Genomic DNA, 23,233 nt, shown 5'->3' with positions numbered 1-23,233 from the left:
TTTTTTTAATCTCTGTTTTAACAAGAAAAAAACAGCACAGAAATGTTAAAGTGGTTGCCAGAGTCACACAGCAGACCAGAATTCTAAGTCTAAGGAGTCTGGCTTCAGAACCTTTGCTTTTAATCACCATGCTGAAACCATCCCATTTTTCAGGCTGCCAGATAAAATATAGGACACTCAGTTAAATAATTTATTAGCATTGCGCATGCATGCGAAGTCGCTTTAGTCATGTCCAACTCTTTGCGAACCTATGGACTATAGTGCACCAGGCTCCTCTGTCCATGGAATTCTCCAGGCAAGAATCCTGGAGTGGGTTTCCATGCCCTCTTCCAGGAGCTCTTCACAACCCAGGGGTCAACTCCAGTCTCTTACGTCTCCTGAATTGGCAGGTGGTTTCTTTACCACTAGCACCACCTGGGAAACCTTATTAGCATTGTATATCCTTGCTTGGGAGAATCCCCATGGAGGGCTACAGTCCATAGGGTATCAAAGAGTCAGACATAATTGAAGTAACTTAGCACGCACACACATCCTACGAAACACGTGAGTCATAGTCAGTACTAACAAATTATTGTTATATTTACTAAATCTGGCAACCTTAATTTATAAGGCACATCTTAGAATATTGTTTATTATTTTAGATGTAATCCCATAGAATGATCTATTGGTATAAATCAGGATCTGGGTTTTTTTTTTTTTTGGCCATCCTGCAGCATGCTGGATCTTGGTTCCCTGACCAGAGATTGAACTGTGCCCCCTGCAATGGAAGCATGGAGTCTTAACCACTCGACTGCCCTACAGGACATTTTCCTGTCTCAAATGCCATCACACATATTACTTCATTTAATCCCCCCAGGAAGCCTATTCCCAGGTGCTCCAGAATTCCCCCTCCAATCACCCAAGCCTACTACTCTCCCAAACCCTACCCACAACACTTCATCCTCTCCCATTATTCCCCCCCACCTTTTTTTTTCCAACAGAGACAAGAAGACCTGAAATGACTAGCTGAGGTTATAGAACATAACAAGTGGCAGAACTGGGACTGAACCCACATTCTTCAGCAAAAATCGGTGCATGCTTTCCCCTTTGACAGGAGAGAAAAGTGAGGTGCAGTGACTGTCACCATGGAAATCTCCCTTTACAGCACCTCCTTAGGCCTGGTCTGCTCTGAGGATGAGCGGCTGGTCCTTCCTTAGGGATGTAGGAAAACCAATGAGGACCTTCCAGGGTAGGAGCATGACAGAGGAGTGCAGATAGCTTCTGTGCCCAGCCCCTGCCTGACCTGTCTAGCATTGCAGGAAAGAGACTGCTCCCAGGCCCTAGGGAGTTGTCTGTGAGATTCAAGTAATTGCCTGCTCAGGGGCCCCTTTGGCTCCCTAAGACTGTTTACCTGCTGTTCTGTGCACCGACAGCCTCCAAGAAAGCTGCTGGAGTTGCATCACCTACCGCTAAAATAGTCCTGGCTGCTAAAAGGCAACAGAAGGAATCTGACGCAGGGACCCTGGGAGCCTCCTTCATCTCCCTGTTGCCTTTCGGGAGCACGATGCTTCTGTCCACAGGGATTACCCTTCACATTTTTCTCTCCTGACTCTACTGATCTTCCCTCACCCAGAAACACCTGTGCTCTTCCTTCCGCAGTGGTTTACACAGTCTCCCCACCCTACTCTTCCCATCACTCCCCCTCACTACTGCCCCAATAAGGCAGTCATCAAGGCAGTTTCTGGGTTGGGACCCCTCTGGGGTGCAGGCTGGGGTGCCCCACTGGTATGTGCCCCAACAGGTTTTTCTCTATCAGCCTCCAAATCAGCCTGGAGCCTGTCTGACCTGCCCCCCTAGGGAGCTAGAGGCAGAGGCAGAGCCAGGTCAGAAACTGGACTCAGAGACTGGGCTTCTGTGGTCCCAACCCAGCCCCGCAGAGAAGGCAGTGCACAAAGCCTCCTGTGTCAGGACCGAACTGCTGAGAGGCCAGCGGAGTTCTCTTGTTTGGGCTGAGGCCAGGTCCTGGGAGGAGAGATGCTGTAGGGAGGTGTTTGCATGTGGGACACGGCACAGCCTGGTCCTCTCCCACAGTTGGGAGGGGCCAGAGCCCGAGGACGGCGGGGCTGGTCTGCTGCAGAGGTCATCTGACTGGCTGTTCAGCTTGGGCGGCACAAGCCGCTGTCCTGTCCCAGGCCACACTGGAGCTGGTGCCCACACAAGGCACCACACCAGGCTCTGACGACACCCACTTCGCCCCCAGCACCTCTGGGTAAGCACCGACCTGGGCTCTCATGCTGGGTGAGGGGGGAGATTGGTAGGAACTCGTTGATGACTTGGGGGAGGGAGAAAGGACTTTTCTAACATGAGTGCCTGCTTCCTTCTCCAGGTACCCATGTACCCACAAGAACACACACTCACCTCAGCTCAGAGACTGCAGCTGCTGACCTAAAGATTCCAGCGGGAAACTCCGAGGGTGAAAGGCACGCAGCACAGCGGTGGGAGCTGACGGGCAGGTGACAGTCTCACTTGTAGTCTGGGGCTGACGTGAGGGGAGGTGCTGTTATTTCCCACCCTGCATACTTAATCCTCACCTCCCCCACACTGCCCCGGGAACAGCCAGCCAGGCTACGGAAGCAAGGGGGAGGTGGACCTCAGTAGGGGATCATCCATCTCAGACCACGGGCTGGGGAGCCTGGGGACCAGCCCTGGAGTCTGGGAGGGTCTGTTTTGGTGCTAGTTCTAGCAGCATCCCTGATCAAGCCTTGCTTCCTGAACAACGGTGAGTGGTGGGGAAGGTGGGGGCACCCTTCTTACCTTCCACTTGGTCTCCCCAACCTGCCAAGCAGGTTGTTCTTTTTTTCTGCAACAAGGGAAAGGAGTGGGCAAAGGGCTCCCAGGCCTGGGGGTCATAAAGAGGCCCTGAGGGGCTAGGGGGATGTTCCCTCAGTCGGCTCCTATGTCCCTCCCCCCAGGGCAGCCAGTAGCACCATGTCTGTGACCCACGGGAAGATGGGACTCTCCTTGACTCAGGAGATCCTCAGTCACCTGGGCCTTGCCAACAAGGTAAGGGCTGCTGGGATTGTAGGAATTATTTTTAAAAATTATTTTTATATTAATGCAGAGGCTGGGGGTGGCGGTGAGGAGTAGGAAAGGATGATCTAGCCTGAGGCTATGCCAAGGGCCTGGCTCACTGGAGAGGATCACAGGCAGACTGGTACCCACATGTCTTACAGACTGCAGCTTGGGGCACCCTGGGCACCCTCAGAACCTTCTTGAGCTTCAGTGTGGACAAGGATGTACAGAGGCTGCTGAAGGCCATAGCAGGCCAAGGTGAGCCCTTTCCCTCTGCGCTTGGGCATCTATCTTTTAGAAACCAGTCTAGACCAAGGAGCTAGAAGGAGGAACTGACAACACTCAATAGATCTTTGTGGAATGCCTTCATTTCTGTGTGTCCGGTACCCAGTAGGTATTTATCTCCATTTTCACAACACCCCTCTGAGGCAAGTCATACTATTTCCGTTTCACAGATGCGGAAACTGGGGCTCAGGGAGGTCAAGAGCCTTGCCCAAGATCACACAGCTCAAAATATTGCAGAGCTGGGATTCTAAAGCAAGCCTGTGATCCCAAAAGGCCATTTTCTGCACTGTACCAGGCCACCTTTGCTTAACTTTGGGTCAGATTTACATGCCATTGGCAACTTCTTCAGGATCAAATGGTAATAGGGAGGATGTAACTTTTCCTAGACCTTGTCTTCTCCTCCTCTGGAGGCTTCAAGTCAAGGAATAAGGGGATCTCAGCTCTGTAAAGACCCTGACAAGGCTTTGCCAGGCTCACAGGCCAGCCCTCACCTTGGTTCAGGTGTGGACTGTATTGCCATTCTGGACGTGCTGACCAACCGGAGCCGAGAGCAAAGGCAGCTCATCTCTCGAGCCTTCCACGAACGCACCCAGCAGGTGAGACCACACTGGTTCCCAGGAGCCGTGGGCTCGGGGAGAAGCCCCCAGGAAACTTGGCACAAGAGCAGTTGAGACCAGCCCTTACCCCCTGCTGAACCCAGGCTGTGGGGGGAAGGGAAGCCTGGTGGTTAGGTATGAGATGAGAACCAGCCAAATATTCCCAAACCTCCTCACACACCTGGGACTCTCCCCCTCATGCCGTTCCTCTGCCATGGGGACTGTTTCTTGTAGGACCTACTGAAGTCCTTGCAGGCAGCACTCTCTGGCAACCTGGAGAGGATCGTGGTTGCTCTGCTGCAGCCTGCAGCCCATCTTGATGCCCGGGAATTGAGGAAAGCCTTGAAGGTACCCTGGTAGCTCAGCTGGTAAAGAATCTACCTGCAGTGCAGGAGACTCCGGTTCAATTCCTGGGTCAGGAAGATCCCTGGAGAAGGGATAGGTTACCCATTTCCGTATTCTTGGGCTTCCCTTGTGGTTCAGACAGTAAAAACTGCCTGCATTGCGGGAGGCCTAGGTTCAATCCCTGGGTTGGGCAGATCCCCTGGGGGAGGGCATGACAACCCACTCTAGTATTCATGCCTGGAGAATCCCCATGGACAGAGGAGCCTGGTGGGCTGCAGTCCATGGGTCGCAAAGAGTTGGACAGGACTGAGGAACTAAGCTCATTGAAGATACCAGGAGAGGAGTTTTGCCAGGAGTGATGACCCTACTGAGGGTGAGAAAGGGTTGACTGCTTCGCCTTTGCCCACTCCAGAGGAGTGGACTTGGCAGAAGCCCCCTGGAAAAGGAGTCCTTGTTGACCCTCAAAAGGACAAGTGGTCAGTGTCTGCTCCCCGCCATTCTAACGACATGGCTCAGTCTCAGAGTGGCTTCCCAATTTCTTGTAGGGCTCAGGTTCTGCTGAAGATGTGGCCTTGGAAATTCTTGCCACCCGAACCCCACCCCAGCTGCGGGAGTGCCTGGCAGTCTACAAACACAGTAAGGGTGTGGAGGATGGAGCTCTAAGAGCTGGACAGGACAGTCCTGTCTCCCCTGCACTCCCTGCAGGGAGCCCTGTGGGAGCCTGTCTGCCTCTTGTTCCCTTGGGGTCTCTCCTCCTCCCCCACCGCCGGGCTCAGTCTCCCCAGGGAGACAGCCAGTTGTCATCATTAAAGAGAGAGAAGCAATCATTAACCGTCGTAGTCTGGGGCTCCAGGGTGGATCCTGAGGTAATGACAAGGTTGAGCCCTGTGACAGTCCCAAGGGCACCCAAGTCACCTTCCCAGCCCCTTGCTGATTCTGCCATCACACCACATCCCAGGCTGAATGGACGCTCGATGCAGCCAGGGGGAAAGGTGGGGACCTGCTCTCGTAGGTGTCAATTCTCGGCCCCTGGCTGCTGTCCCTGCAGTGACTGCCACATGCCTCACCCACTAATTGGTAACTAGTTTTTTCTCACCCTCATCTTAACACACCCCCTCTGTATTCTTGCTTTCCCCAGTTTTCCTTTGATGTCCCACCTTGGCCTGTCTTTTTTTTTTTTTTTTTTAAACTATTTGGCCATGCCAAAAGATCCCGGGTATATGGGATCTTGGTTCCTCAACCATGGATGGAACCAGCGTGCCTTGCAATGAAAGTGTAGAGTCTTAACTGCTTGACCTCCAGGGAAGTCCCTTGGCCTATTTTCTTAACTCCTCTCCTACCCCTTTTCCTTCCTGCTTCTCTTTTCCCTTTCCTTTTCTTCCTTTCCTGCTCTTTCCTTTCTTCACGTTCTACCTCCCTCATCACCTCACCCCACCTCCAAGGAGGGGGCCCAGCCCTAGCCATCTTGCTTCACAATATGGGCACCCGCATCCTCTTTTCACTGTCTGGCCACAACTCAAGTAACTGATTGCCTCCCGCCCCCAGCAGTCTGGCACCGGGAGACGAGGCCGTCCCACAGCGCACAGGTTACTCGCAGCTTAGAGATGCTTTCAGGGTGGCCACGGTGGTGCTTCTGCCTTACATCCTGGGAACTAGCAGCCATCAAGCAGGGGACAGCGGGATTGACAGGGCACAGGCATCTAACCGGTCCCGGAGGTATCCTCATTGAGAAAAGTCAGGAGGATTCAGAGAGCTCCTGCTCCCATCCCAGATTTCCAAGTGGATGCTGCGGAGGACATCAAGTCTGAGACCAGAGGCATCTTGCGGGACTTGCTCCTGGCCCTGGCCAAAGTAAGGGGTCTGGTCTGGGCGGAAGGGAGTTACCCCACTGGGGAGGACCCAGCTGTGGTGTAATGAGCAGGAGAGGGCTTTGGGGGGAGACCAAGGTTTGGTTTGTTGGTCTGGTGATAAAAAACTGCCCTCCAAAGAGTCCTCCTGAGAGTTTTTCTTCCCAGGGAGGGCGCGAGGCCTACACTGGAATCATTGACTATAACCTGGCTGCACAGGACGTCCAGGTGAGCAAGGGGTGGTGGAGTGTGCACCGTCGTGCACATAAGACACGGTATCTTAGAGCCGGTGACCTGTGTGCCCACTTGTCCTGCTCAACGGTCCTTGCCTTGGGAAGGAATCCTCAGTGATGTAAGGGGGACATGGGGTGTCAGGCAGTGCCACACATGAAGCTTTTTCCACTCATCTGGCCTCTGACTCCTGAACTCACACATTGTCCTCTCATGGGCATTTGGGGATTATTTAATTCCTTCCACGGCAGGGGACATGGGTTCGATCCCTCATTGCAGAACTAAGGTCCTGCATGCTGTGCTACACAGATAAATAAATGCAACTGATTTATAGGTTAAAATAAGCTTTTCCATGTTTATGGATTCTGGGAACACCATAACCGTGGCCTGCCAACCCCCCAACCAGTGATTCTGATTTACTCCCTGCTCCCAGGCATTAAAGCAGGCTGAAGGACCCAGCACAGAGAGGATGTGGGTCCTTGTCTTCACCCAGCGCAATTCCGAACACCTCGTCCGAGGTACACAGGCGTCTTCTGGTCTCCCCAGCTTCCTCTGATGATGAGTTCTGGCTGAGGAAGGTGGGGAGGGCTCATCCTTCTCTGGGATAACCACCCCCTCCCCCACTTATCTTTCTAACTCCCTCCTGTGTTCACCACAGTGTTGAACCAGTACCAGCGGGACACAGGGCGTGAGTTGGAGAAGACTGTCCGGGCCCGTTTCCACGGAGCCGCCTGCGTGGCTCTGCTCAGCCTAGGTAAGGGGTCTGCCTGGGGCAGAGGCCTCCTGTGGAATTGTGGTTGGTGGTCTCTCTCCATCTTTGCCTCTTTGCTTCCAGCCTTGGTGATTCGAAACACACCCCTGTACTTTGCTGATAAACTTCATCAAGCCCTCCAGGTAAGACTGACGCTCCTTTCCCCTTGCTTTGGAACAAAAACAGGCGGGAGACACCTCTTGGGCAAGAGAGAGGAAGTTTCATGCTGTTGCTAATGTAACCATCTCATATTACTTTGTAAACATGGAGTAGCTCTCTTTTCCTAAGTTTACAAATTGTTTTGTCAAGAGTAGAGGAGAGAGCTGTGGTTAGAGATAAGTCCATTGACCCATCAGGGCCCTAAAGCTAAAATTTTTGGCCCAAAGAATGTCTAGGTGGCCAAATACAGATATGAATTTGCTCTGTAAAGACACTGCCAAAAAAAAAAAAAAAGACACTGCCTTGTCCGGCTTCAGTTGTTGCCAGAATGAGGGTGATGATAACACTGGAAAGAATGAAAGAGCCGCCCATTTCTGAGGGGTTCCTTGTGTGCCAGGGCCTCTGCTGAGCACATTTCAGTAAGTCCTCACATTAACACTCCATCCTTGTTTATAGACGAAAAAACTGAAGCTCAGAGAGGTTAAATACCTTGCCCAAGGTCACACAGCACACATAATGATATGTGCAATATAGACACATACACTAATGATCAACACACATAATGATCCTATAGGACATTTAACCGCCACATGTCAACCCCTAGTCTATTCCATAGGTGTTGGTCTATACTATAAGCTACAGCCTGCTCTTGGTACCCAGATCACTTTTCTCCATACTGGTCAGACTTTGTTCTATATAATCCAAACTTAAATTGGCAGTCTTGGTTTGAGTGACTTCATAAACAGAATCCAGTCATTCTGCTCATTCACCTAGGTGTCCTAGTACAACTGTCCCCCAAGACCTATCAATAAAAATCCCACCCAAACTTTGAAGATAGAATGGTTTTTTGTATACTGGTTGAGAAACCATGATGCCTATTGACAACTATTCAGTATGTTACATGGAAACTTTCTTAAAACATTTGCTTTTTATTTATTGATTTATGGCCATGCTGGGCTTTCATTGCTGTGAGGGCTTTCTGTAGTCGCTGTGAGTGGGGTCTCCTCTTCGCTGTGGTGTGCGGGCTGCTCATTGCGGCGGCTTCTCTTGCTCCAGAGCACAGACTCTAGGGCCCTCGGGCTTCAGTAGTTGCAGCTTTTGGGCTCTCCAGCTCGGGTCAGTAGTTGTGGCATACGGGCTTTAGTTGCTGCGTGGTATGTGGGATCTTCCTGGACCAGGGATTGAACCCGTGTCTCCTGCATTGGCAGGCAGATTCTTTACCACTGAGCCATCAGGGAAGCATCTAGAAGCATTTACTTTATCTTCCAGAGATTTCCATTTTGACAGTAGATTTTTGTACTTATCCAATAAATCCTGTACTATTATAATGAGTGAACACTAGGATTCACTTGAAAAGTTGTGGTTATCTAAATTCCTGTCATAAAAACAAACCTGTACTCCAGAAGTGATTGTAATGTATTTGGATTACAGGACTTTAGACTCCTGGATATAAATTGTGGGTTTAATATTAGAAGGAGTCAAGAAGTGATACAGGCTTATTAAAAAAAAACAAAAAACTCTGTCAAGACACTTCCATACTATTCTTTTATGAGAGATATGTAAAAACATAATTGTGAAAAATATTTATTCAGAAAAATGACCTTGAAGTGATGGCTGATTCAGGACAGTTCAGTTCAGTCTCTCAGTCGTGTCTGACTCTTTAAGACCCCATGGGCTGCAGCACACCAGGCTTCCCTGTTCATCACCAACTCCCAGAGTTTACCCAAACTCACGTCCATTGAGTCAGTGATGCCATCCAACCATCTCATCCTCTGTCGTCCCCTTCTCCTCCTGCCCTCAATCTTTCTCAGCATCAGGGTCTTTTCAAATGAGTCAGCTCTTCATATCAGGTGACCAGAGTATTGGAGTTTCAGCTTCAACATCAGTCCTTCCAGTGAATATTCAGGACTGATTTCCATTAGGATGGACTGGTTGGATCTCCTTGCAGTCCAAATTCAGGCCAATTTGAACCATAAAATGAATGTTCTTTATAAAGATCCTAGGGCAGTATGAGATGCCAAATATACTCTTAGGTAACAAGAGAAGAATGATGTTTGATATAGGTTTAATGTAGAGAGCCACTTTACACCCTGGGAATATTCACTTAGTGAGCAACTCTTACCCCAGTTCTACAACTGTGGAGTACAAGAGTTGCAAGAAGGGAAGAATGGATACTGGGAAGCATTCAGCAATCTTTACCACAATACAAAACCAATGGTACGTGCCATTCAAAAGAGTAGCCATCCGTGCTCTGACTGCTGATCCCTGGTCAGGAAATAAAACCCCACAAGCTGTGCAGCAAAAAAACTAATCAGATTAAATTAAAAGTGAAAAAAAAAAGTAGTCATCAGGCCCACTGACAATTAGGTAATGAGTCCAAATAAAATATAGCATCCTATATTCCCTTCATCATTTGCTTCTTCTAGGAGTTTATGATCTGTAGGGTTGCCATAAGTGTGGGTTTCAGGCAATTCTGGGAAGGGTCTCAGAAGTCAGGTGCTTGAGGAAACTCTGAAAAGAGGGTATTAGAAAATGGTGACAGCAGCAGTGCCCAGCTCATGACACAAACAGGATTTTTGCAACCAAAACAGTTTATTTAAAAATCTCTCATGATAACATTATTATAATCGGCTATAGCTCCTGATTTGATGATGTACTATACCTCTTCCCTGGTGGCTCAGACAGTAAAGATACACATACAGACATCTGCCTGGAGTGCGAGAGACCCGGGTTCGATCCCTGGGTTAGGAAGATCCCCTGGAGAAGGAAATGGCAACCCACTCCAGTACTCTTGCCTGGAAAATTCCATGGACTGAGGAGCCTGGTAGGCTATAGTCCATGGGGTCGCAAAGAGTCGGACATGACTGAGCGACATCACAGGTCACAGGTATACCCCTACTGGGGCTTCCCTGATAGCTCAGTTGGTAAAGAATCTGCCTGTAATGCAGGAGACTCCAGTTCGATTCCTGGATCGGGAAGATGTCCTGTAGAAGGGATAAGTTACCCACTCCAGTATTCTTGGGCTTCCCTTGTGGCTCAGCTGGTAAAGAATCTGCCTGCAATGTGGGAGATCTGGGTTCGATCCCTGGGTTGGGAAGATCCCCTGGAGAAGGGAAAGGCTACCCAATCCAGTATTCTGGCCTGGAGAATTCCATGGACTGTATAGTCCCATGGGGTCGCAGAGTCAGACACGACTGAGCGACTTTCACTTCACAGGTGGCGCTAGTGGTAAAGAACCCACCTGTCAATGCAGGAGACATAAGGGACAATGGGTTCGACCCCTGCCCTGGAGAAAGAAATGGTGCCCCACTCCAGTGTTCTTGCCTGGAGAATACCATGGACAGAAGAACCTGGCAGGCTACAGTCTATAGGGTTGCACAGAGTCAGACTCTACTGAAGCAACTTAGCACACATACCACATACACCTCTATTATTTCTAAACTGAACCCTCCGTTACTGTCTTTAACCAAAAGGCAAGAGGCCTGTTGCAGGTACAAGAGAAACAAAATGATGCCGAACCTCTGTTCGGCATTCCTAAACCAATGACTGTTTAGGGATAGGGTGAGTGTCCTCCTCGGACATTCCCTGTTAACAGTCTCTTAACTATCATGCTGTAAGTCTTCACAGGTAGCACATCTCTATCCTTTCTTGAGTCCCTGCTTCTGGAGTGAGACTCAAAGCTAATGGCAAGGCCAGGAAAGATGTGAAAGGAATGAGTGATATTCCTGTAAATATTCCCCACAGCAACTGATTTTTCCTGCCACATCATCTCTCTTGAGGATGGACAGATAACGTTTGCCCCTAGATAATGCATATTTTCTTTTCCTTGACTCCTCACCAGCACTCCCTAGAATAATCCACCGTGTGGCCCAATCCCTGCCCTGTGAGAATTTCCCTACCACCACAACCCCATTCTGTTTCTTCCTCTACCAGGAGACTGAGCCCAATTACCAAGTACTGATGCGCATCCTTATTTCTCGAAGTGAGACTGATCTTCTAAGTATCCGAGCCGAGTTCAGAAAGAAATATGGGAAGTCCCTCTACTCTTCCCTCCAGGTGAGACTTGGCTGGTTCTTAACCTGGAGCCCCAGAGCTTCATCCTTTACCTCCACCCTGCACACAGTGGAGCATATTCATGGCCTGGAGAACTCCTGGGTCTCTGGTTAATTTAGAGCAGAACTCTAGAAACCAAACAAGCTCTGGACCAGCATGAGGGAGAGAACAGAGTGCCTGAGCCATGATGGTGGCAGGTCTTCCTAACATCTGACTTTCCTGTCTGCAGGATGCAGTGAAAGGGGACTGCCGGTCAGCCCTACTAGCCCTGTGCAGGGCGGAAGACCTTTGAGACCTCATCTCCGCATGACGTTCAAGGATCTGAGATTCTCTTGTTTGGCTGAGCCTGCAGGAGACCAGCTGGGCCTCCAAATAAGATAACCCCTCACTGAGCACCACATGTTCCAGCTTCTTGTTGAGGCCAGAACTCAAAGTTTCTTTTAAATTCCTTCACTTCTCTCATCTCAAAGTGATGTCTGCACCTGGGTCCCCTAGCTCTGTCCTGGGTGTGCAAAATGAGATCGCTTGGATAGTTTCTGTCCTATTCATTCTTCCTGAATTCTGGCCAGAACATCTCGCTAATGCTTGATTTCTTTTGGCAAACTTCACTGTCATTTGTGTTCCCTGATTGAAGTTTGGGTGGAGCAGGACACTGGCTGGGAGGAGGCTTTGAAGTTGGAGGTGCCTTTGATGTGCACTTGGATATTCAACAGGAGTCCTGTTTGAGGCTCTAAACTGCAGTTGTCAACAACTTGCCTCCTCTCTGCCTCCCCCCTTACCCACATTATTCTCTCTTCCCCAGGAAATTTCAGGCAAAATAAGTGAGAACCAGGAACCACGAGGCCAGAAATGGCTAGAAGTAGCAAAGGACCATCTGTATGACCTGAGAAGCAAGCAAAAGATCAAGCTACCCTTTCTCTGAATGGGAACATTTGGGTGGGTTAGCAGGGCACACAATTCTCAAATTCATCTGTCCAAAGCTGGGACTTAGCAACCCACCTCCCAAATTAGAGTACTACCTCCAAAAGAAGGGGCGTCCCCGGTGACTCAGTGGGTAAAGACCCCTGGGTTGGGAAGGTCCCCTGGAGAAGGAAATGGCAGCTCATTCCAGTATTCTTGCCTGGAGAATCCCCACAGACAGAGGAGCCTGGCAGGCTACAGTCTATAGTGTGGCGAGAGGTGAACATGACTTAGCAACTAAACAACATGTGTGCATGTTAAGTCACTTCAGCCGCGTCTGACTCTTTGCGACCCTATGGACTGTAGCCCGCCAGGCCCTCTGTCCATGGAATTCTCCAGGCAAGTATACTGGAGTGGGTTAACAGCAACAACCACATGAAAAAAAAAACAAGAGAGGAAAAAGCAGACTTTTGGCTCCCCCTGCTGGCTCTACTAGAAATGACAGGCCACCCCCTCAAGCCTCTTTACCATCCCCACACCACCTCCACCCCCACCCCCACCATGCTTTGCATTCCTCAATTGGGTCAAATACTTAACCACATAGCTGCAGGGTAAGGCAAACAACACACTTCAGGAAAGAAGTTTTATTTCCAAACCCCTAGGAAGGCATTACAAATAATACAGATAGAAACCCAAATCAAACCCTGAAACAAACGGATGGACGGATGGATGGATGGATTCGGATGGGCCTGTAGGATGACCCAGCCAGTCAGGGGTGGAAAGTAGGGGAGGTGGATTCTAGACAGGGACTTCACCCTGGAGCCTGAGTCTGTACATTAATGTGACTATTCTGGGGGAAAAGAGTTAGAAATCAGAAATCCTCACCCCATCAAGCCCAATGTTGCCCTGGACGATTGGGAGGAAGAGGCGGCAGCACATGAGGGCAAAGAGGTCACCAAGTCTGACCTCAGCATTCGCTGCCTGCTCTGACCCCCAATATCCCATAAATAAGTTACCCTGCATATCTCAAGTTGAGCTGGGGGAGCAAGCAAATAGCCCCCGCCTCTGAAAGGGGAGGCAAGGCAGCCAGCCCAAGCAGGGCTACAGGAGGACACAGTCGGACTCTTGCTTCGGCCTTTGCCGACGCTCAGCAGCTGGGCGTCCAGATGCGGCTCCTCTCCCCTGTGTCAGATTTAACAGCTGGTCACCCATTGACCATGGCAGAACATGAGACAGGGACTCTAGATGGAAGCAGGGATCGGAATTGGGAGGGGCTGTGGGGAGAGAGAGACAGGAGGGGACCCAGGGGAGAGGGACAGACAGAAGGGCCCCAAGGGAAACCTTGAAGAGGTGCTGGTGGGAATAACAAAAGTCTGGGTCAGGGGAAGCCGGAGTGGCACGCTGGGGATGCGGGGACGCTGGAGGGGCGGCAGTAAGGGCAAGGAGGAGCAGGCCCACCTGCTGCGACGGGGCCCGGGCAGGGGCAGCCTGGGCCGCTGGGTGCTGCTGATACTCCTCTTGCTGAAGCTGCTGGGCCAGTTCCAAGTCGCTCAGACCTGACGTGCCCTGGGGCGGGGGCTGCTGCTGCTGCAGGGACAAGGCGATCAGGTAGTCCTAGAGACAGGGGCAAGAGCAAGGGCGGTGAGGGAGGCTGCGGCAGGGGGCTGGCCAGGCTGGGCTTAGGCTTCCAAACCAGCTCAGCCTTTCCTTATCCTTTATATCCCCCAGCTCCTTCTCCTCCAGAGGGAAACACACAGCCGCGTATTTTATCTGTGATGCCAGAGAACACACCCCAAGTGCAGAGATGGTCCAGAGACCACAGAGGGGCCCGGTGTCATAAGTTACAGTCTCCAGATGATAAGATACAGGCTGCTCGCCTTGGGCACAGAGCTCTCCGGGGCGGGCACGCTCTCTGCACCCCACCCCCACCCCCAAGGCCCCACACACCTGGTCCACCTGCCGCTGCTTTTCTGGGGAGCCACTCCCACCTTCCGATCCGGGTCCCTTGCCCGGGGAGTGACTGAGGTGAAAGTCAGAGTCACAGAAACAGCTGTCTCCGTCGACATTGTGCAGGCTCTCCCACACCACTTGCTCCTCCTGCAGAAAGCCCTGGTCAGTGACCAGAAGGTACAAGTGACCCTGTGAGGAAGAGAACACGTGCTGGTGGGATGGGCGAGAGCAGCAGTTCATGGCCAGAGTGATCTGAGATTCGCAGAGCCCATATGACTGATCGGCGTGCTAGCTGAAACGTGTCAGTGTGAGTGTGGCAGTCACTGCCGCTAAAAGCATGGAGTCCTCAGGGCTGAAGTCTTCCTATCCTACTTCCCGAGGTTCTCTGGGCTCACGGGATGCCTATGAGGATAAATCCTTTAAGAACCAAAGATCTCTCCCTCTTCTACTCAATTCCTAGAACGCTTAGACAGTTTCTAGCTTTGGAAAACTATATGTGTGTTAGTCGCGCGCTCATGTCCAACTCTTTGCAACCCCATAGACTGTAGCCCACCAGGCTCCTCTTTCCATGGAATTCTCTAGGCAGGAATACAGGAATGGGTTGCCATTCCATTCTCCAGAGGATCTTCCCAACCCAGGGATCAAACCCGGGTGTCTTGCACTACAGGCAGATTCTTTACAGTCTGAGCCACGAGGGAAGCCTTGGAAAACTAGTATTGTTCAAAACTTCCACTGCCCCTTCCTGGGAGAGGATGTACACTCTCTTGGCCCACTGATGGCAAGCTTACTCCTTATGTCTCGCTCTGGCCAGTGAGATGGTAGCAGAACCAACACTGCACATGGTGTGTCCCTCTCTCTCTCCTATGTTCCAGATAAAGGCTGTTTTGTCAGCCAGGGCCGCAGAGTGAAGATAATGTGGGACAGAACTGTAGCCAACCCACAGTGGACATGCAACATGAATGAGAAATAAACCTTTGTCATGGTAAACCACAGGGACATTAGGGGTCATTTGTTACCACAGCTTAATCTACCTTATCCTGACTGAAACACTGACCCAGAAGAAACAGGCACAAGGAAATAGACAGCACTCCAACCTCCCACCTCCAAACCCTCACCTTATGCTTAGTCATGGTGCTGAAGTGGTTGTTCCGGAAAAAGACGCTCAGTTCGCCCTCCTTGGCAGCTGCTGTTAGTTCACACAGACCATGGTAGGTCAGCTGTGCGGCAGTGGTCTCCAGGAACTGCTCTGCAATCAGGCCTGGCAGCAAGGACGGGAAAAGAGGGACAGGGGACTCAAATCCAAAGTCCACAGTAGGATCATCCAGAGAGCCCCTACCAAAGCCCTAGGGATCAGTCCCACCTGTGACATTCCCTCCTTGAAGCCTGGTTATATTCATCCATTCAACAGACGCTGAACTTCCCTGGTGGTCCAGTGGCTAAGACTCTATGCTCCCAATGCAGGGGGCCCAGGTCAGAGAACTAGATCCCACATGCCGCAACTAAGACCCTCCACAGATAAATAAGTAATTATTTTTAAAAAATGAGAGAGAAAGACGCAGGTGTACACGCATGCTAAGTCGCTTCACTCGTGTCCTACTCTGCAACCCTATGGACTGTAGCCCACCAGGCTCCCCTGTCCATGGGGATTCTCCAGGCAAAAATACTGGAGTGGATTGCCACGCCCTTCCTCCAGGGGATCTTCCCAGCCCAGGGATCAAACTTGAGTCTCTTGCATGTCCTGCACTGCAGGCAGACTCTTTACCCACTGAACCACCTGGGAAGCCCATGCCGCCACTGAAAAAAAAACCCCACATGTCACAACTAAGACTCAGCCAAATAAATAAACAAACAGATGCTAACGGAGCAACCAGGCGCTGCACTCGGTTAGGGGGTACATCAGTGAACGAAACAGACAACTCCCCAAACTCCCGCTCGTGGTGCCTACATTCTCATGGGACGTGGTGGTGGGAAAACAGACAATAAACACTAAGCCTCAGTAGCCATCATTCCCTCCACATGAGATTGCTGAGGAGAAGGGAGGAATGTCACCTTCTGTCACCAGGTTGGTGTCACTGGAGTGCTTGCAAGTGATGATCTTCTCTACCAGCTGGTTGTAACTCAGCTTCCCGACTGCACTCACAGCCTCAGGACTCTGCATGGGCAGCGGGATGGGGTGGTACCCCCCAAAATGGAGAGCTTTTTTTAGGAAGGAAATGAACCAAGCCCACAAGGATTGCAACCCTATGACAAAAGCTTCCTGAAACTTTTGATGTCTAAAGAATTGACCCATTCTCATATTGCTTGCTTGTGTTTGAATGTTACCCCCAAAAGTTAAAAACTAAAGGAATTCCACACCGAATCCAACCTTGAGACCCCAACCCCCTCCCTAGCCAATCTACTCCCTACCTCCCTAACCCCAACCCCACAAAATTTTGCTTCTCTCTCAGCTTGAGCTGGCTGAGGCTCACTTGGGCCCTCCCACCCTCACCTGTGGATCAACAAGCCAGCCATGGTACAGAGGTATGCCGAGTAGGTCAAAGACACTGCACTCAGGTGTATACTCAAAATCAGAGACTCCTGTGAACCGCACATTGACATCCAGACCTGTGGCCAGTTTAGGCAGCACTGTCATTGCATCGTCCACGTTCTGGGGGCGGAAAAGAAAATGATGGATAGGTCAACGCAGCACATTGTGCATAAACTTAGTGTTATAGATAAGCAACAAGGATATCCTGTATAGCAAATGAAATTATACCCAGTATCTTATTTTTTTAAATTTTATTTATTTACTTGTTTATTGGCTGTGAGGCACGTGGGATCTTAGTTCCCCAATCAGGGATCGAACCCATGCCCTCTGCATTGGAAGCACAGAGTCTTAATCACTGAACCACCAGGGAAGTCCCATATACCCAGCCAATCTAATTATAAGATAGCCAGTATCTTAAAAAAAAAAATTAAAAAAAAAAAAAAATAGCCAGTATCTTATAATAACTTATTACAGAATTTAATCTGCAAAAATACGGAATCACCACACTATATACCTGAAACTAACACAGTATTGTAAATCAACTATACTTCAATTAAAAAAATAAAATGAAATGAAAAAATAAACCTTACACAGTATTATATGTCGATTATATATCAATAAAACTGGTGGAAAAAGAAATTGATGGATATTCTAGCCTTCCCTCTTCTTGTTCCACTCCTACCTCCAGGAAAAAAAAAAAAATTAATCTTGTTGCTTTTTCCCCCAGGTTTCTCTTACAATGGAAAGTCCTCCCTTTTCTCAATCCTTCTTTATCTTATGTAAATGAACATATTTTCTAAGACAGAGATACACTCTCTCCCTCCTGCAGAAAGAAATGATGGTTCAAAGAACCCTCTTGAGAAGTATCAGAAAAGCATCTCTTATAGCCTGGTGTCCCCTTATGAACCTGCAACCCCCCAGTTCACAGATCTTTCACCTCACCTGCTGAAAATTAAGCTGAAGTCCCTCTGACTTTTCCTGAGGTTTGATGGACAGAAGGCAGTCTCCTACAAGACAGGATTCCTTATCAGCTTACCCCACCACTGTCCCAAAAGCTGCTTCCTCTTCTTCAAGAAAACAGAGGTAATATCACAGAACCACAGATTTTCAGAGTTGCAAAGGGCCTTCCTTTCTCAGAGGAAGAAAGAAGCCACAAAAGGTGAAGGACCCACTCAAGGTCACATGTGAAAGCTAAGGGAAGAATGAGGATGACGACCCAGGACTCCTGACCCCTTGACTTTTGCTTTTCATTCCCCAGCCTTGCAGCGAAGCCCTACAGACCTTTACCCTCCCTGCCACATAAGATCCCCAAATGAGGAGCCCCTCAATGCTCTGGATTTCTGGCTCAGTAGATAGCACTGGAACCTTTTGGGTAATTCCTCTTGAAGGCCCAGTCACTCACCAAGATGGGCCATGAGCTCGTCTGATGTGATAACTTCCTTCTGAGGTGGCAGCTTTACCTGGAGGCAAGGAGAGATCAAAGAGTTGGCCAGTCATTGGTAAAGAATCTGCTTGCCAATGCAGGGGACAAAGTTCGCTCCCTGGTCTGGGAATATTCCACATGTCATGTGGCAACTAAGCCCACGCACCACAACAAGGAGTAGCCCCGACTCAGCCACAGCTAGAGAAAGCCTGTGTGTAGCAACAAAGACGCAGCACAGCCAAAAATGAATAAATTAAAAAAAAAAGTTAGTCAGGTGTGTGCTTTCCTTCATGGAGCACTGAAAGAGGAACCCAGAGAACGGCAGGAGGGCAGGGGTTATCCAGTAGTCAGGTGTGGTGGGGGAAAATGGCTTCAACTGGAGCAAGGGAATGAATGTGAAAAATTGCAAGGCATTCCCATTTGCTAGACAGTAGAAGATGCAGGAATAGGACAGATAATTGTCTTGTTTTCTTTTTTTAAAATTGTCTTGTTTTTGCAAATATCTTATCTCATTTGTTCAATCTGGAGAAAAAGGAAGAAAAACCTGGAAAGTTTGACAGGTTTGAGAAAAGCAGAATGATCAAGATTTTCTAAGACCCGATCCAAACTCCCTCTTACCTTCCACTGAAGAAAAAGGATGTTCATGATGGCGATGAGAGGGCAAGGGCCGTTGGTGCTCTGGGTAATGACAGGTGTTTGTTCTCCTTTCCAGGGGATCCACTTGACACAGTAGAAGTCTAGCTCAGGCTGTCGGGCCCTGGGGGACTGGGGAAGCTCCTGGAGCCTGGAGCAGGCCCCCACTGTCTCTATCTCAGGTTGAGTCTCCTGGGCTGGCCCTGGTTGGCTTGAGCTAGCATCTGGTGGAGGGGACTCGAAGTTATCCTGGCCTTGGGCTGGCAGTGAAGCTTGCTCGACTGGCTCCTGTTCTCCAGCTGCCCCGTCCGCCTCTTTGGCATCCTTGTCCTGAGGGTGCTCTTTGGGCTCTGACAAGACCTTGTGGTTTTCAGGGCTGACTGCTTCTGCAGTCCTGGCCTCACCAGGGGCTGGATGCTCAGGTTGATGGTGTTCCATGGCCAGGAAGGGTTGACTGAGGGGTGCCGAAGGGCTTTACTGTCCACAGAGACTGGCCTTACTCTAAGCTTGATATGCCAACGGGAGATGGATCCAATAAGAAGGAAATCATTGGGCTGAAAAGTAAATGGACCCAGAAAAATCTTGGAAAAGGAATGTAGTGCAGAAGGCTTGGTGAGCGTCTGTTCAGCCACTCCAGGTTATGGGCAGTACAGTTTTAGGTTAAATAGAAGGGCCCCAGGTCGAGCTGTCACCTCTAACTTGCTGTGACCAGATGGGACCAAAGAGGGTACAGGACTCGAAGGTTTGGAAGGGATAACTCTGCTGGGATTGACGACATTGGGTGGCGTCAGCTTTCCTGAAACAGAAACGACAAGGAATGAAGACAAGACAGAAAGGGAGAGCAAAAGGAGAAAGAAGGAACAGAGATGGAGAAAGAAATGTTCACACAATACTGACAGTGATCTTAATACAGTGCTCTGTGGCTAACCTTGAAATAAGCATCCTGTCAGTAAAACCCACCATAGCTGGAATGAGGGTGAATCCTCTGCCCCATCCCCCACCCCTGCCCTTGACTCTTCAGGGAACATCCCGAGCACACATGGCTTATATCTATCTTTAGGGCCTTGTTTTCTCTGCTTCATCCCAAGGCCAAATAGCTAAACAGTGCTTGGGGTGAAGAAAAAGAGTCAGTATCATACCCCTAAAGGGGAAACACTGGTGAGAAAGAAGTCTTTCTCCTTGAAGGACTCCACCTTTAGAATTCCAGCTTTACACAATTGCAAACCACAACAAAAAGGTCCTGGGAGGAGCTTCCTGTAGGCTGGGGAGGGGAAATGCAGGCATGGTGACTTGAAACAGAGATGGGTTCTGATAAGTAATTTCAGATTAGAGGTACAACTTGTCCCACCCCACCCCCAGCCCCATTCTTCCAGTAAGCTTCTCTTGCCAGCTGGAGTTGGGATAGCAACTTCTCCTCAGTTCCTCTATGCTCTGAAAACTGCTCAAACCCCGTACTCCCTTGCTCGCTACATGGAATATGAAAACACTGATTATTGATTTACATAAAAAAAAGTTACTCCCTCTACATTCATCTATCTGTGCAAATGTTCTTTCAATCTATTCCCATCTAGGTCATTTTAAATGTCAACTCAGGACCTGTTTAATCTGCTCTCTACCAGCACTAAGCATAGACATTTAATTAACACTATGGATAGTAGATGATAAAAAGCCACAAACCCTGCCTGCTGGAAAATATCTCCCTTCAACCTCCTTGCTCCCCTCTCCACCTTGGTCAGGGTGAGAAAGGCAGAGAAATAAACTTGTTAGAAACCTTTTCTCTTGCTTCCTCCTAACCTGAGACTATGCTTCCTTTCGCAATCAGGTAAATCAGGAATTTAGAGCTAAGGTAAAGCCTTGGAAGTGAAGTTGAGTAAAAGTCATGGAAATAAGACTAGTCACCCAAATTGATCACCCTTCTGATTCAAATATAATCTATGATAGCTGCATCTCATTTCCATGTAATTAATTTAGAATCGGAGTAGCAAAATTTGCCCTCAGGCCTTACACTTTTTTTTTTTTTAAATCTCTCCTTTTTTCCTTCCTTCCCAAATGTCATTTAGGATGAGCCTCAGAAGCAGAAAGCAGAACCTGGGACAATTTTTTAAAAGCTTGGAGAAAAACAGGGCTTACTTCTTATCTTTTCTATCCAAATGCCACAAATGGTCTATAATTAAGTGGGGGTTGGGCAGTCCAGTGAACCAAAAGAACCCAGAACTGGACTACCAGAGGAAGCTGGGTCTCAGAGAAACTGGGTTGAAAGCTAAGTGGGCTAATCCTTCAGAAGAGGGGAAGGAAGTGTAATTGGAAGAAATTCCAGGCTACAGGGTCCACACCTGGTGGAGTGGGCATGGAGTACTTGAGAGCAGAATGCATTCTGAGACTCACAGGTACTTAAACAAGGAATTCATTCCTTCCCTCTTAACTAAATCCTACACTTTCTGGAATCATCCTCTGGTGGCAGACAGGGGAGGTAAAACAGCCCCTGCCCCTCCCTAGCCAGTAGCAATAAATAGCCAGAAGCTGGAAGAATCTCAGGAATCAGGTCTGTAGCTTCAAGAAGACACTTCCCCCTCCCACCTCTGCTCCCCAGGAACTTTACTCTCCCTTCAAGTGCCTAGGGTTCCATTCCAGTCTCCCTCTCACTCTGACCCAAATCTTCATGCAACTAATGGTTTAGATTTTCCCCTCAGAATAAGTCCGCCACAGTGCCCTGTCTACTTGTTAGCAAGGGAGACGGGGAAGGTGTAATTAAAAGGCGGAAAGGTAGCATCTCTTTTACTTACTCCTTCTGCCTGAGCGTCTCTAGAAATCCAGACTTACAGAGACCCAGGGTGGGAGGATAGGCAGGGTCACCTCCCCAAAGCTAGAGAGGGAAAGGAAAAAAGCTGAAGGAAATGGTTAAGACAGTTTTTACCTTAAAGAAGTGGGGGCTGTTCCAGGACTTAGAAGGAGGGTTCAACTCCGGGACTGCGGTGAGGGAGGTGGGCTCTGAGAGGGGCGCCGCCAGTCCCGGCCGCCTCCCAGCTGTCAACGCCAGAGTCTACACAGGTTTACCCAGGTTTACGAGCGGCGGTCCCGGCTGGCTCGTGGCTACTTCCGGGCTCACGCCCACGACCGGGGGGCCCTGGAGAAGGGTGCAGCCAGGCAGGGGTGCAGCCCAGGTGCGCCCAGATCGCTCAGAGCGTCTTCAGGATCTGAGTCGCCGAGTCTAGGGCGCGCGCTCCAGGCCCCGTCTACAAGCGCTGGTTTTCAAAGGAAGTTTGTGGTTTTTCTTTTTTGTTCTTTCTCTCTCTCTCTCTTTTTTCCCCCATCGGGACAAAGAAAAATCAGTCAAGGACAAGCTTCCCGAAGGAGGAGGAGCCTGCCCGGCACTGGCGGATTTCCATTCGGGCTTTCTGACCTGGTCAGCAGCTTGGTGATCAGCAGTGAGGGAGAGAAACAAGGAGAGAAAAACAACAGACCCTTTCTCTTCTCTCCGCCTGCCGCTGGAAGGGATGGAGCACTTGTGCCTCTCTGGTGAGAACAGGGAAGAGCAAGGGCCCTGGCTGAGCTGGGAGGAGCAGGGCTGGACCGAAGCTTGTTGGATCTCCCTGGGTGCGGCAGTCCTCTGCCCTTCCTCCCGAAAACAGGGCCAAAGAGCCTGATATTTTCATATTTATTCATTTAAAGTGAAAAAAATCCTGATCCTTTCGAAGTCCGTACTGTATCATTTTTTCTTTTTTTTAGTTAAGAAATGAAACCGGCGGGGCTGCACCCTGGTAATGCAAAAGGTGCGGAAGAAGCAGCGAGGGCAGCAAGCAGAAAAAAGGCTGAGCAAGCAGGGGATTCCATACCCCTGTGCTCTGGTCCTTGTTACCCCCACAGGCCTCAGCTTCTCATCCATCACTTCCCCTCAATTCCTAGCTTGATGAGGAGGAAAAACTGGTGTGAAGCTGGCTGCAGAAAAAAAAAGGGGGGGGGGACGGATTCATAACTGAGGGAACCTTTGATGATGAGAGTACATTTACATGCAGTACTCTGCACTCCTCTGGGGCTGGAAGGTGGCAGTTAAAGGAGGTTGGAACCCAACTCTACATTCTGAAAGGCCTTCCAAGCTCTCCTCACAGGGCTACGGCAGGATGAAACTTCAAGCAACTCTGCAGGCTGAAAGGGTAGTTGGAACAACTGGGGAGGCAGGGCGTATAGATCCCAGGTTACAACAGACCGGGGAAGAATAAGACATTTTGCCAAATGGCTACAGAGTTGTAAAAGAAGCAGCAGGAGTTGGCAAGAGACTATAGGTATTAAGTAAACAAGAGAGGTCAGAGATTATTAAAAAATTTTTATAACAAGGAAGACCACATAATATGTCAGTTTGGTAAGGAAGAGAATTCAAGAAAGGCGAAGAGTTGTTTTTGCCCAGTGGAATTTTAGATGTCAACCAGGTGGTCGATATAATTTATGGAAAGACGCTATACTTAGCCTGACTCAAGAGGGAAAGTT

General features: G+C 49.6%; 2 protein-coding genes across 6 annotated transcripts; one reads left to right on the top strand and one right to left on the bottom strand.

The window, feature by feature from the left end:
- The first annotated feature begins 1,892 nt into the window (after positions 1-1,892).
- ANXA9 (annexin A9) lies at positions 1,893-12,066 on the top strand. Of its 5 annotated transcripts, none has more exons than XM_043878081.1 (14): positions 1,893-2,248; positions 2,366-2,459; positions 2,952-3,042; positions 3,213-3,309; positions 3,838-3,932; positions 4,167-4,280; positions 4,823-5,354; positions 6,049-6,128; positions 6,293-6,352; positions 6,789-6,873; positions 7,014-7,109; positions 7,191-7,249; positions 11,199-11,321; positions 11,548-12,066. In XM_043878081.1, exons 3-14 carry the CDS (start codon positions 2,968-2,970, stop codon positions 11,608-11,610), a joined length of 1,479 nt encoding a protein of 492 aa, XP_043734016.1. In that variant the 5' UTR covers positions 1,893-2,248; positions 2,366-2,459; positions 2,952-2,967; the 3' UTR covers positions 11,611-12,066. The 5 variants fall into 5 exon arrangements, with proteins under 5 accessions (XP_043734016.1, XP_043734017.1, XP_043734015.1 ...); XM_043878080.1 differs by having other exon boundaries at positions 1,894-2,248; positions 2,366-2,492; XM_043878083.1 differs by having other exon boundaries at positions 1,900-2,248; positions 2,366-2,492; positions 4,823-4,913.
- A 781-nt stretch (positions 12,067-12,847) lies between these two features.
- Positions 12,848-21,805, bottom strand: MINDY1 (MINDY lysine 48 deubiquitinase 1). Its single transcript, XM_043878074.1, has 10 exons — positions 21,666-21,805; positions 18,737-19,547; positions 18,098-18,155; positions 17,638-17,702; positions 16,657-16,815; positions 16,218-16,320; positions 15,284-15,426; positions 14,166-14,357; positions 13,677-13,832; positions 12,848-13,400 (listed from the first exon to the last, which is right to left on the bottom strand). The coding sequence occupies exons 2-10, from the start codon at positions 19,187-19,189 to the stop codon at positions 13,320-13,322; spliced, it is 1,410 nt and encodes a 469-aa protein (XP_043734009.1). The 5' UTR covers positions 19,190-19,547; positions 21,666-21,805; the 3' UTR covers positions 12,848-13,319.
- Positions 21,806-23,233: the final 1,428 nt, after the last annotated feature.

Source organism: Cervus elaphus, chromosome 20 (genome assembly GCF_910594005.1).
Source record: "Cervus elaphus chromosome 20, mCerEla1.1, whole genome shotgun sequence".
Classification (NCBI taxonomy): domain Eukaryota; kingdom Metazoa; phylum Chordata; class Mammalia; order Artiodactyla; family Cervidae; genus Cervus; species Cervus elaphus.
This window is presented reverse-complemented; position numbering and strand designations above follow the sequence as displayed.

Bases quoted from the DNA above. Each gene is read 5' to 3' on its own strand.
- ANXA9 (XM_043878081.1), top strand. From the start codon at position 2,968: ATGTCTGTGACCCACGGGAAGATGGGACTCTCCTTGACTCAGGAGATC. The intron at 3,043-3,212 runs GTAAGGGCTGCT...CATGTCTTACAG, and splicing joins ACCTGGGCCTTGCCAACAAG to ACTGCAGCTTGGGGCACCCT. The intron at 6,129-6,292 runs GTAAGGGGTCTG...TTTTCTTCCCAG, and splicing joins TGCTCCTGGCCCTGGCCAAA to GGAGGGCGCGAGGCCTACAC.
- MINDY1 (XM_043878074.1), bottom strand. From the start codon at position 19,189: ATGGAACACCATCAACCTGAGCATCCAGCCCCTGGTGAGGCCAGGACT. The intron at 16,321-16,656 runs GTGAGGGTGGGA...CTGCCCATGCAG, and splicing joins GCTGGCTTGTTGATCCACAG to AGTCCTGAGGCTGTGAGTGC. The intron at 13,833-14,165 runs GTGTGTGGGGCC...CCCTGTCTCTAG, and splicing joins AGCAGCGGCAGGTGGACCAG to GACTACCTGATCGCCTTGTC.